At 33.2% G+C, this 14,472-nt stretch overlaps 2 protein-coding genes across 3 annotated transcripts; one reads left to right on the plus strand and one right to left on the minus strand.

Annotated features, from left to right (window-relative positions):
* Positions 1-3,454: 3,454 nt before the first annotated feature.
* Positions 3,455-4,605, plus strand: LOC142626158 (uncharacterized). The gene has a single exon (XM_075799946.1). The coding sequence runs from the start codon at positions 3,755-3,757 to the stop codon at positions 4,418-4,420; it is 666 nt and encodes a 221-aa protein (XP_075656061.1). The 5' UTR covers positions 3,455-3,754; the 3' UTR covers positions 4,421-4,605.
* A 6,670-nt stretch (positions 4,606-11,275) lies between these two features.
* On the minus strand, positions 11,276-13,618 carry LOC142623821 (putative methyltransferase TCM_000336). 2 transcript variants are annotated; one of them, XM_075797281.1, is made up of 4 exons: positions 13,440-13,618; positions 12,914-13,318; positions 12,576-12,848; positions 11,276-11,837 (listed from the first exon to the last, which is right to left on the minus strand). In XM_075797281.1, exons 1-4 carry the CDS (start codon positions 13,512-13,514, stop codon positions 11,505-11,507), a joined length of 1,086 nt encoding a protein of 361 aa, XP_075653396.1. In that variant the 5' UTR covers positions 13,515-13,618; the 3' UTR covers positions 11,276-11,504. The 2 variants fall into 2 exon arrangements, with proteins under 2 accessions (XP_075653396.1, XP_075653395.1); XM_075797280.1 differs by having other exon boundaries at positions 12,914-13,321.
* Between the last annotated feature and the right edge of the window lie 854 nt (positions 13,619-14,472).

Genomic DNA, 14,472 nt, shown 5'->3' on the forward strand with positions numbered 1-14,472 from the left:
TGTAGATTCAATTAGAACTAATAACAACTTACCACCCTATGATTTATTTTGAGGTGTTGTGAAAATATTGCGTATGTAACACTTCTCAATAAATAAAGAAAGTAGGGTGAGGAATGAAATTGCATTTGTTTATGGGTCAAATTCAATTCAATTCAATTCTGTCACGCTCTGTTTGTTTCAGCAATGATATTTTCTAGAAAATGAGTTATCTTCTAAAAAGCATTTTCTATAAAACTATCTCATTTTCTAATGTTTGGTAGCAACTTTAAATGAGTTGAAAAACAACCTCATAACTTCTCTTATTTAGCTTGCTGTGAGATAGAGTTGTTTTTCAAAAAAATTTAATGGAAAACAATCTCCAAAAATAAGCCATACTTTTCAAAAGATAGTTTTTTTTTTGACTCATCTTTTTTTATGCTACCAAACATTGAAAAACAATGAAAACTATCTTTACACAAGATTTTTCATTGAAACAAACAGAGCGTAAGTCCTCACTCAAGTTTCAGCAGATCTGAAAACAGATCGGGCTATTTTCTGACACCTCCTTTAGCCTGAGCCCAGGAATGGAATTCGGACTAGTTGATGTGCTCTATTATTTTGTTAAGAGGGTCTGATATTTAGCAAGAAAGCCCAAAAAAGGTTTGGCAAAGTGGGCTTCCAACTTTGTGATGGTCTGGCTTTGAATTGTTTCAGACTTGAATTCTGATCCAAATTGAGTTCAATTTAGAAGAGAGAGAGAGAGATGTTCATACTTCATAGTTCATACACGTACACTGCTACACATGACCATTTCTGAGAACGAAATACCATGAAAAGACAGAGGATTACATGCTTTATGCTTTACTAAAAGCAAATACGTACCTACAAAAGAAAAAGAAACGAAATCTATATAGGGATTCCATTTTTTTATGGAATCTGCAAACCACTTGTTTGAACAGCATAGGGCTATACACGTAAGCTAATGGTAGAGCATATTACCAATGTCGCATCATATGGAGCAATAAGAACTTCGGATGAAAATGGTGGTCGAATCGAATATACTATGAATTGGAAAAAATGCCATCCAAATTTAGAAGAAACGTGAGGTCAATGTCATCTTTATGTGAAGCTCACCTAGACCACATATCCAACCGCTAAACAATTAATAGAAAATCGAGCACGAGAGCCTAACCAAAAGGCTGAGTATCTCAATCAAGTTTTATGTATATATTCTTCAGTGTCTTTACAGGCAAGAAAGTACCATAATGTTCTTATGTTTAGCTACAATTTAGAATAGAAATCATGATGAAAGAGCAGAATTTTATCTTGCCTAGATAATTTAAAAAAACAATAAATAAAGCTGAAATGTAGACTTTATAAACAAATGGAGCACATAGACATAGGTTTCTCTATCTTTGAAATTAAGGCCCTAGTGTAGTCTAATATGACGAATCGACTTTGTTTGTTAGTGGATGATAAACCGTACATCTCTTTCTCTCTCTCTTTTTCTTTTTCTTTTTAATGGATGAAAAACACCCATGGTATTATAAAAAATTTACAAAATTACAAAAACTTCATTGAGGTTCATTAGAACCAACACTGATGAGAACAAGACTTTATGAATACTTTTGTTATTGGAATATGTCTTGTGTTGAGAGAGAAGCAAATTTGAGTGGCCATCATTTAGTTTTGTGGGCTTTAATTGGTAGTAGAATTGGACCTATTCACATATCTAACTTGCCCTTCTCTGTTCGAATGACAGATGATGGAGATGACTAAAGGCTTGTTCCCTCTTGGCATCTTGCGCTCTTTTAGGTTTTTTTGTTTGTTTGTTTATGTTTGTTTTTTGAAGAGACTCCTAATTTCCTTCAAGTAGGCTTACCGCATGCGTCAATTTTTGTTTCATGATGGAAGCTATAAGACTAATATTAAAATTGTATGCTTGCAAAAATGATTATGAAATGCATGCAACCCAATAAATCAGTGCCTAAACCGAGCTAATTGTTTAGTTGAACCATTTATGCAATTAAAGAAAACTCAGCGGGTTTTCTGCAACTCATGTAACTTGAATGGGTTGTTTTCGCCACAAATATTTTATTATTTTGAATAAAATTGTCTTTATATGATAGTTCCATTTTCTGCTTTTCTACTATTTAAAACCACACAATTTGGCAATTTGCTATAGTCAATAATAAGTTAGGCCACCTCTCTATTTTTTTTTTATAATTTATTTTCTGCCTTTGAAGTTCAACAGCAACTCTAGTCCCTATTAATTGCAATAATGTTGCTCCCTAGCCTCTAGACGGGGTCACTCTTACCTGCTTACTGAGTGACTTTCCTAAAAAAAATCCCAATATAAGTTTAATATTTCAAACAAAAATATCATACAATGCAACCATATACGTGGACATGTTATTTTATTTTATTATTTATGTTTTGGTGATTGTTTCTTTTTTTCTTTTCTTCTTTAAAGAATTTTAATATCTTAATAATGCAACATCACAATCAATTTTCACCATCTTTCTTTTGGGTGGAGGAGTACATATATATATATATATATATTTATTAATCCTGTTGGATCTCTCTCACTCAAAACTCTGTCAAGGCATTGACCAAAGAGCAAGGCCTTCTTCCTTGACATCGAATATATGAATTTTTATTTTTGGTAATTGAATTCGAGCACATTCGATCGCGTGTTTGTCAAGCACTCTACTCATCTTTTGTACCTCTCTCTTTGTCTGCAAAAACTCTGTAACTCTTGTTTCTTTGGCTAGAATTTATTGTTGTTATTAAAAATACTAAAACAATGTTTCAAAGTCACGTGTTTGATAACATGAGATTTCAGCCTATTCAAAGCCTCTCAAATTGCTTGAGATTGGAAAGATTTGCGTGTGATTGCTAATTTTGGATAACTTATTTGTATAATATTAATTAAAAGATATTGCTTTTAGTAATTTTAATATTAAATGTGTTACAAAAATACTAAATGATAGTTTATTTAGATGAAAAAAAAAAACTAAAAACTAAATTATTTGTTAAAAAGTTGAAGTAAAAAGCAAAAAAGGAAACCTTTTTTTTTTTTTTTAACAATTCCCAAACATATACAAAGTGAGTTGATTAAACCAGTTCAAAACGCATGGTCTTGGTTGAACCACCAGTTCAAGTTTAATTCACTTTTTAAAAAAATTTAATTTTTTTTTAACCGAACTGTATTGATTTTCAGTTCACCATAAATATAAAATTTGGCTCCAAATTATTTTTTTCAACTCATTAGATGACTTTTATAAGACTATAGATATTATATATTTTATCAAACAAGTTACATGACTCATTTAACTTAAAAACTTGATCAAAAATTTATTATCAAACTTTGTCTTAAAATACAGTTATTATATTAGATGGTTTTTTTATTTGGAGCAAAACAAACTTGATGGTTATAAAAGAAGAAGATTTGCGTGGGGAGAGGTTCAGTTATCTAGGAACAAGTGATTGTTCTCTCAAACAAAGAAAGCGAAAGCCAAGGCAGAGCCCAGTCCACACTCCACGCTCTGTGTCTTTGGTCATAGTCCACCTCCACCCACAGCTTCTCTCTACTCTCTCGCTCTGTACAGTCACACTCACTGTCACTCACTCTCTCTCTCTCTAAGATTTTTCCCCTCCAATTCTCATTTCATATTCTTTCAAAGTTTCCCAGCTAGAAAGTCATTTCTCTTTCACTCTTAAAGTTTCAACTTTCAAGAAAGCGAGCAGAGCAGAGCAGAGGCAGAGAGCAACGATGTTTCGCATAGCGGACCTCTTTCGCTACGTCGAAATTTGTCTGGCTGTGGTTCTGTTCTCGTGGACCTTCACTCGTCTCCCCTTCGCCGTCAAACTTTCCGGTGAGTATTTCCGGCAACTCTCAGCTTTCGTCTCGAGCCCTCTGTTCGTGTTCGTACTTTGCAATGTCATAATCTTCACCCTCATCGTCAAATCCGGCTGCTTCTCTGCCCAAAAACCCGTTGCTGACAATGCCGAGACTGAAATCTATGAGGAAATCCTCAAACACGGCGGTGACAGCACGGAGCAACCGTCGGAAACCGACCCTTCCGTCGAGACTGAGCCATTGGGATTGGTTGTCTACCAAGACAAACAGATGGTCTTCGAAGAGAAGAAGAGCACTCTCAGAGGCGAAGCTGAAATGGGTTCGGATTCGAAAGTCTGTAGGAGGACTCAGTCGGAGAAGTTCGAGCGCGAGAGTTCGAAGAAACCTCGCGAAAAGCTCCGCCGTTCGGAGACGGAGAAGTACATGAAAGTTGCTCAGTCCGATGAGAATTTGGCAGAGGAGGAGTATCCGAAGCTGAGCGACGAGGAGTTCCAGCGCACCATAGAGGCCTTCATTGCTAAACAGTCCAAGTTTCATCGCCAAGAGTCTTTCGCTATTGTTGTTTCTAACCATAGCTAGCTGATGAGTCGCTCTTTACATGAACAGTGAAGTTGCTGTTTTACACTTTTGTCAATATGCTATGTACACAGTTAGTAATTTCTAGCTGAGGAAAAAAATTCGAATGAAATTAACTTCTTTTAATATGTTAAATTTCTGGGTTATTTTAGTGTGATAGTTTTTCAATTTAACTCGGTAAAATATGAGTGTATGTGACTATGTGAGTGTAAAAGGAATTTGTGCTAAAGAATATGGAAGATATGGAATTTTGGAACTAAAATCTGTTTGTCTAGTTTTTTGATATTTGTTTGAGTTGGAAAGTTCTTTTCAATAATATTATATTGGTGGAACTAAGGGAATAGTATTGTATTCGAATTTCCATCAAACCATGGTGTGATGTGTGTGATTGTGAATGTGAATGTGCTTTCCTACCCAATAGTTGTTGCTTTATGGATTTCGAAGAAAATATTGTCAGCATTCAATACCCTTTTATTTTTCCCTTTAAACTTCTAAACAAATCTTCAATTATAAGGTTTGAAATTCCCAACCATAGAAGAATCCTTGATATGAACAAAAAGAAAATAGTTATTTGTATTTGAATGAAACAAAATTTTAATAAAGGATGAATGTTAAAATTTGCTTGTTGATTGTGGGAAGATGTATCACTTGGATATGAGCTCAGAAGGGTTGTGCTTTAATCCAAAATTCTGCATAAGTTTGTTTTTATTTTATATACAAGAAATAATTATTGTACATCCATGTGATAGAGTTATAGACATTTTAAGGAAAAATGGGGCCTCCTCAACATTTTTGGCTCATTCTTCTTTGCTAGCAACAAATCAACAATGACCAATTATGGTCTTTGACTGACATGCCTTGTTCACTTGTTCGCAAAGAACTGAAAGCCTCTTGTAAATATTTATGATTTATCATTAACATGCAACAAACTTGAAAGGACCCATTACTGTAAAAGTTTCCACATTCTTCTTCTTGGAATGATTAACAATCTAAGAGGTCACACCAAGCTAAAGCCTCTTGTAAATATTAATGATTTATCACTAACATGCAACAAACTTGAAAGGGCCCAATACTGTAAAAGTTTCCACATTCTTCTTCTTGGAATGATTAACAATCTGAGAGGTCACACCAAGCTTTGTCAATGCTAAATAGTCTTAAGAGGTTACCATTGAGCATTGTCCCACTCAAAGAACTTTATTCTTTTTCCTCTAAGCAACATGGTTTTCTAGTGGATATATGCACCAATCATCATAAAATTATATGATAATTATTTCCAAAGTGTACTTAACTTTCACTATCCCGGTAATCTCTCATAGAAAAGTAGCTTTTTTGCTTCCATAATTCCATTGAGAGATCATATTTTTAATGGGGTGATCTTCATTTTTTTGCGCCAAACTAGCTTTTTTCATTTCTTTTCCCACTTTAATTTTTTTTAAATACCCCTTTTCCCCTTCTCTCTTTTAAGGCAATGATGATAAATCCACAATGGTGCTTGCATTATTTACCTCATCGGATTCTAAAACAGCTTTTACCAAATTTATAAATACACCTTTTGCTCATTGCTTTGCTCAATGTCTCCCATGAGACATGTCATACACTTTGCCTTAATTTCTTTTATGTCATTTTTTATTTCTTAAGTTGTATTTATTTTTATTACTTTATTTCTACCAAACAAGACTACCATTTTATTTTATTTCTCAGCTTGCTTGACCCGGTAGAGAGAAAATTTGTTTAGGCATGTTGTATTGGGGTTTTTAGTGGTGGGTGCCAACAGCCGATGCCTTTTTGAAGGAATGTATATTCTAAATCTAGTGAATTCCATATAAATTATTTATAATGTAGCAGGTTGCTCTTATCCATTAGTTGGGGAATTTTTTTTTTCCTTTCAAAAGAGACCTTCAATTATTTTTATAAAGGGAAAGAAGACCTTCCTTTGTCCGTTGGAAAAATGGAAGGCCGGTCAGTCTCTTTGCCGTGTGGAAAATTGGTAGTGTAAAAATAGACAACACATTATATTGGTTCTTGTGTAAAAGGCCCCAAGAGGCTCTATCTAGTGTAAAATTTATCTGGGGCTTTTTATAGACTCTTTTATTTTATTTTATTTTATTTTTTGATGGTTTTTATAGACTCTTTTAGCTCTTTCTTTGTAATCACACTTAATCATGTAGAACCGTTAAGGGATTTCACAATGAATATTAACCGTTATGTCAAACCACATCATCTTAGTATTTTATCTCCACTTATCCTTAGCGGTCTATCTCATTCATTGTTTTTGCTTTTCTATTTTCTCTTTTAAGTTCATGAGAGATATTGTAATCATACACCTATTTAACAAAGAAATGTTATCTTGCATTAATGAGCGAAACTACATATAACACTGGGTAGTGGGGGGCCATGCCCTCCCCCCCCCCCCCCAAACTTTGCAAAAATTCAGCTTTCACTCTTAGGTTAAACTAATTTTCAAAATATATATGGAATTATGGATACCCCAAATACTTCATATTTCTTATATAACCTTCATATATTAGTAAATTCTATCTTTGGCCCCCTAATCTTGAAATCCTAGTTCCACCCCTGCCTGCCTGCAAAATGACAGGATAAGCACAAGAGCAGATCATTGCTTCATTAGAAAGCAAGTGAAGGCTAGAATTCAATTTAAAAGTTTATTTCCCAACACTGATGAGAATAAGGAGATATTTTGCAATTCTGTACATTTCCTTCAACTCTTGTAAATTTGCTTTGACTTAGTGAGTTTCTTTGTTTGATATAGGTTTTATTTTTGTCAAACCCAATAAACGAATGAAAACAAGTTTTTTTAAACACGCACAAGTTTTTTGTGTGGATTTGATTCATAAATTCAAAACTAACTCAAGGAGGCTGCAATTAAAGCCAATTATGGAAGATGCTGGCATATTTCTTTTCGTAATTATATAAGAATTGGAAGCATTTGATATGTAGCTTATAAGTTATTGTAAAGCTCATGGTTGGTCTCTTCACAAACTTATACTTACAAGCTGCAGCCTGCAGATGGGGACATAGATGGAGACAGACAATGGGACTCACTTACATGGATTCCTACAAAAGCTGCTAACTGAAGTTAGAAGGTGAAACTACCTGTTGACAAGGACTTTGAATAATGGAGATTTGAGTACAGGTACTTTTTGTATTTCCCATCTATCTACTCCTATTTAGCTTTAAATATGTCTTTGTTTAAGGTCCCACATGGCAAATTGCACTAAGATATATATTCTCTCCAAATCAACTACGTAAGATTTAATGCAATTTTTAGTAAAACTACATGTACCAGGACCAAGAAAAATTTATGTTCAAACTTTAGAAACTTTACAATGTTTCTGTTTGTCATGATAATTCAACCCTTCAAATGGGGCATCTACTGAGACATCACCATCACCATGACCAATTATTCCAATGGCACTATTTCCAATCTTGAAAATAGAAAGCTGTCCTCTTTGGGGACTTAGATAACAATTGCTTCTTTGCTTAAACGATAATATGACCATATTGAATCAAATTCCATCTTGTTAAACCTTGCCCTTGATGTGATCAATTTTTGGTTTCTTTGAGATGAGATGACAACAATCATACAAAGAAAGAAGTTAAAGTTATCATATAAGCTTTCCTTGTATTGTACCACAACATTATATGTATGTATTTCAAGACACATGTCATAGGATTAGATAGAGAACTATAAGCGAAACAATTATTACAAAAATTGTTACCAAAAAAAAATTATTGCAAAAGTCAATCATGATAGAGTTCATGCGTCAAGAAAGATTGATTTGTGTTGCACTCTTAAAATGTTTGATCAAAATTTCCATCAAGTGTGACAACTATGACCTAACATATGTTGTATTTTTGGCTGAAACATCATCATTCGACTATATTCATCATATTTTGTTTATCTAATATGGGTTTTTCATATGAATAATCCTTTTTTTTTTCGAAGTCCAAATTCCACATAGAAATGGAAAGATTTTTAGTTGATCGATAAATACCAAGTGCAATTTACATAAAATTTTGTAATATTGGTTAATATAGACTCATAAAACCTTCAAATTGTAATAATTTAAAACTATACTATAAACATTTATGTGCTTAAACTTTTGAGTTTAGCTTAAAAACTATAACATGCTCTAAAGTTTATTATATAATTATCCCAATTCCAATTCTCCCCAATTTTGTATCAAAAAAAAATTCTCCCCAATTTTCCATACACTTTCATTGAAAAGTGAAGTGGGGTAGGGGCAAATTTGTAGGGCAAAATGCTGGATATGTATGAGGGGGATTGTTTGTAAAATGTGACTAGAAAGATATCCTATACAGTCAATAGAGGAGGGGCCAGCTAGCCTAGAATTGCTTAGATAGTTGGCTTCTTAGATTGACAGCCTTCCCCGGTTGTCTCTTCTGGTTTTAGGGCCAGGCTCAGCCAGCTTAATTGTTGGGGATCCTTATCAATGTATTTGGCCCTCTGAATGTTGATTATTGCAGTAGAATTGTCATGTTCCTTTTTCGGTATACCATACAATAATTCCTCTAATTCTATACATCATAAAATCTAGCTAAAACTGTGTATATGGGATCAGACCAGTTAGGCAATTTGTTTTGTTGTCAACCATATGTGGTAGTTGATTTTTCTCCAAAACATAAATTCCATTCTTGCATTACTTCAATGAACTTGATCATTAATTTTTTTTTTTGAAGGCTTCTTGGTCAGCAATTAAGCCCTAATAAATATCAGAATTCTTATCAAATAAGAGCAACCGCATAAGATCGTGCATAATCTTGCAAAATATAAAAAGTAGTCCATTTTACACATTTTGAGCAAAAAAAATCCACATCAGTAGATGTAAAATTGTGCATAAATACACAAGTGTTATAGTAACCGTGCATATATGCATGATTACTGTAGCTCGTTCTTTTAATATTTTAGTATTTTTTTTTTGTAGTGTTGGGTTTGTGAGAGAGAGGGGTAGTGAGTGAGGTAATAATAAAAAATGGTAAAAGAATGAATATTTTATTGAATAGACGTGTAGAATAGATAAATTGATGTGAGTATTTTATAAAAATAGGTGTGTAAACTAGAAAAAGTATATTTTTTTTTGGGTGCAAAATAGACAAAAAGTTTGCATGAGCTAATGTGGTTGCGCTAAGGGCTCACACAAGAATGGTTATCCAAATCATATACTTGTTATAAGAAGATCATTTGCAGTTGCATTTGTCAAATCCTACTTTGATATTGACATTCACAATCTAGTGTTAATGATGTGGTATTTATTATAAATAAAAATAATAATTCCACATGCATTTTTTTTTGGGTAACCTTATCTACACTACATACTAGGGCAGAGATAAAAATAGTATTTGTTCACACCAATAATGTACCATTGTTGAAAAATGCTAAAATTATTGTCAATTTTACTATAAAAAATTTACAAATTAACATAGTATCGAATATAATTAGAGTTGTACAAATAACATAAATAATAATATTTTTTAAAAAAACTAATGACTTTTGTATTGTGTTTAAAAGTTAACACATTAGTTTGTAAAGTTTACATAATAAAATTTAAAGCATCTTTGACATCACTTGCTAGTAAAAGTCTTATACTCTTGCATCTTTATCTTAATTAGTCAATTTTTCCCACTTAACCAAAGTCTACTCGTCATTCACTCATTATAATCGATTTCAAACACACAAGATATAAAGTGGTAAGCTTGCCAAGAGCTCTTTAATGCTTTATTGTTCAATTGTCTCTTCTTGTATTTTTTAATCGAAATGTTTAGGGTTGAATTCGATCTGTTGAATTATTTCATTATTTGTGAAGGCTCCACATGAGTATGTGTCATAAATTAGCAACACGCGCAAATTTATCCTCAGCCCCGAAGGACAGGCCTGTTTTATTTGGGCTCTGGAAAGTGGAATCAAATTGGGCTCTTATTCTTCAAATAGCTGGTGTATTGCTCTGTTCAGTCAAACAAAGTAGGCCCTCGATCCGACCGAAAATAAGAAATAAGTTCTACTTACTAGGCTTCCCTTAAATGTAAGGCCCAAAGTTCACAAATGCAGCTATAATTTTTTTTCCATAAAAAATACAACAAAATTTTAATTTATGATATATGTTTCATGATAATTGTTCTTTATTATAAGGTCAAAAAGATAGATTAGCTACAATTAGATACTACTCCAACCACACTCTCATTGTATCATACTGTAATTATTATTTCTCTAATCAATTTCAAACTTTACGGTCCACACTAACGAATTAAAATTAAAATGGTCTACTGGTGACACGCTACATGCACAAATGATTAGAACTTGCATGCATTCATTAGGCACTCAATGAATCAAATGTGGATCAAAATGAATACTTCCAACAAAATACATAGCAAATAAAGCTAAAACTGAAATCATTTAGGATCCCTTTTCAACACTTTTTATTGGGTTGTCAAACGCCACAATTTTCTTCTTAAAAAAGTGCTTTCAGCACAAAAAAACACTTTATATGGATTGGACCTATAGTCATATCATATGCTACAAATGCACTGTACCCAATGACAATTTCACTCCACTATGGTGGTGGTGCTTTGTAATCCAACGATGAATGAATGAAATTTTAGGCTAGTTAATGCTGCTTAATGGGTTATGCTTTGTTTGGCCAGCTTGGAAAAGAGAGCACCAAATTGACATTATGACTCATCCAAATCTATTGCTCCCTCAAGCTTGGGTACAACGAATATGGTGCTATTATGGTTACGTTTAGGTAGAAGATGCCAACTTAGGTGGCTCTCCTACTCATTTTAGGAAAAAGCTTTATAATTAATTGTTTATGCTTTATAAATTCGGAACTTCAAAATATTATTCATTGTTATTTACCAAACAAAAGATACTAAACAACATTTCACTTAAAGTTCAACATCTTACTACTAAAAGTCTAAAACTCTACCTCCCAAATGATTCTGCCATTCAAATCAAAGTGATGACTGCAAAACACATGCAGTAATATTAACACAAGTTCATCCCATCCCTTTGATATATTATTATGCCTTCCTCCTTCGATTCATAGTTTCATACTTTTCTTAGAACAATAACAAAAGTGAGGGGCTTAATTTCTTCTTTAGCCATTTCTTCATCCACCATTCTTCCATAGATTTCAAACAAATTGTCTAAAATCCTCGGTCCAAAATGGTCGGAAATCATAGATTCTTGGATGGCCCTAACTGTCCTTGCAACAGCAGCACCATAGTTCTCTTCATCTTTTCCATCCCTCTCTATTTCAAACATTTCCAGCCGGTCCAACTCAAAAGAACCTTCCTTTCTCACTTCATCTTCTATTTCATTTTTTGATGGTGCATAAAAATGCACATCATAGGTATCAAGCTTTTCTACCTCAAGTTCTCCCTGTAAGAGACACCAATCAATTAAACAAAAAACTAAAATTATTATGATGTACATGTATTATACATGTATGAAAAAACAAAAGTCATTTATTTCACTTTTAGTGTTCCACTTTATTCTTTATCAACTATAAAATGTCATATGCACGTCTAACTTATTTTTCTTGTCAATTCAAACTTTAGCTGTTTTAAATTAAAAATGAAAAAGACGTGTGTCATGAAATGATAATTAGTGGAGCAAAAAGTGAAAGAAAGTGAGAAAATCAATTATTACTTTGATTATTTGTAGAACAAAGTTTCTCTCCAAACTAGTTTAGAGAGAAACCCTTTAAACTTATCATATATCTTTTTTTTAGGTCTGAATTTTGAAAATCTAACCATTGAATTTCATGTTCCTTATGTTCTTAACATGCATATCAAATTTCGTTCAAAACGGATTTTATTTACTATTTGATCAATGAACTTATTTTTTATACACAATTTTAGATTACAAAAACTTGAAATTTTAACATTTGTTTGATGACATAGCAATTGATTTTTGATTTTCTTGAAATTTTGCAAGCATGAATAATATAATAAGAAGATGCAATCTAACAGTTAGATTTTCAAATTTCACACTCAATATAAAAATATTTGATAAGTTTAAAGGGTTTCTCTCCAAACTAGAGAAACTTTTTCCTTATTTGTATATGTACACAAGAAATTTGCACTATTTGATAGTACATAATATGCCATTAATTACCTTGGAGATCAAATTGGCAAAGGACCGTGAGAGAAGTTCCCAAAAGAAAGAGTTGCCTCTGTCAACATGGTCAGGACCTCTCCTACCAAGCAAGATAAGCACCATTCGTCCTCCAACAATTAGCTCCTCAGACCGTGACCCAAGAAACAACATGAAGTCCTCCTGGAATTGCTTATAGTATGCCTGGGAAACCTGTGGAGGGCTGGTTTCAGAAATGTAAACGTGGCCTTTGTTTATTGACCTGCCTTGCTCATCGTAAAGTGCTGGAGGAACCTGCATAATATAATGGCTGATTATAAGCATGCACTCAAAAAGAGAAACAAAAAAAAAGGTCATACCCTTGAGAGCCAGTGCAAACTGTAGGATGAATAGACAAAGTGCAAGCAATTGTTGGGAAAAAGTCTTCCATAAAAAGAGCCAGCATAACCTCCAATGAAAATAGAGGGACACACACCACTTTTTTCTTTTCTAAGCTCCCTGTAGAATTCTGGCAAGGTCTTGAAGATTGAGTTGAAGTCATTTGTTGGAAGATCATTAAGGTACACGCGGAACTCTGGTGGTTGCTGCAGCATTAATGTACTGCTAGTCCTTTCAACAGCTCTAACAATATGTTTGATGATGGTTAAGGTATTGGGTCCAGAAGAGCAACCCAAATCAGCTATTCCTATGCTCTTTGGAGCAGTTGTGACAAAAAGTTCTTGTATGGTTTCTGTGGTTATGTGCTTCACCATATCAGACGCTTTCTTCTGTCAAAAAATTAAAAATTAAAAAATTAAAAACAAAGAAAAGCAAAATAAGGAAATAGTGAAACTAATTAGCAAAAGAAAGAGCATTCCAACCCCAGGAGAGACAAAAGGGGTACACCTGAAATGAGGAATTTTTGGCATAACTAGTGACACCATCACCTCCAGTCATTTGGAAGACTTTCTCCACATCCATGTTGTTGGTTGGAGTTTTCCCCTGAACATAGTGCTGTTTTTGTTCTCTTTTTAAAGGCAATTCATGTAATGCTTTACCTTTCGCTTTACTTTTTTTCTGATTTGTCAGGTCAAAATATACGGTTACCCTTAAACTTTAATGCACGAACGATTTTAATCTCTAAAGTTTTAAAAGCCATCGTATTTAGTTTCTAACACAGGTTGTGTTGAGTTAGGTATTTAACAGAAAGACCGGAGCTTACCTCCTGCCACCCTCACTGAGGCAATTGTTGTTGTCGCTGTAGATAAACAAATCACTTTCAACCTCTAAAAAAAAAAAAATTTAGTAATCCATTTTAGTTCCTAATAAATTTTTTAGTGGTCACTTCTAGCTCTAGTTGAGCGATAAAGTGTCACTTTTTAGTTTGCCTATCTCAACTAAAGGATTAAAAGCAATAATAACTCTAAACTTGAGAGTTTAGGCACTAAATTGCTCCTAGGTTAAATTTAGAGACCAATAATATGTATTTAGCATGACAAAACTTAGGTACGGTACCTTAGGTGTTGTTCCTTAGGTTCCTCTCTTAAGATTCAACTATGTGGCTACTTAACTAAAAAATACACTTTTATTCTATGAAAAAAAAATTCACATGGCAGAATCTTAAAAGGAGAACCTAAAAAACAGTACCTAAGTATTGTATCTAAATCTTGCTCATAATTGAGCATTCCAATGAAAACATCCAGGTTCAAATCCATTTTTTCCAAACAATTGAATTATCCAAATAAAAAGGTATCTAGCATATTAATTATTATGATAATCAAGAGCACATCTAAAATGTGTAAAATGTTTTTTTTTTTTTTTTTGTGCGCGCAACATAATTTATGTTAATGAAGTTCAACCATGCACAATTAATGATTGATCATGGTTTTAATAGTATCATATATATAGTAAGATTCATTTGCATTCACAATGAATCCAT

Source organism: Castanea sativa, chromosome 2, assembly GCF_040712315.1.
Source record: "Castanea sativa cultivar Marrone di Chiusa Pesio chromosome 2, ASM4071231v1".
Classification (NCBI taxonomy): domain Eukaryota; kingdom Viridiplantae; phylum Streptophyta; class Magnoliopsida; order Fagales; family Fagaceae; genus Castanea; species Castanea sativa.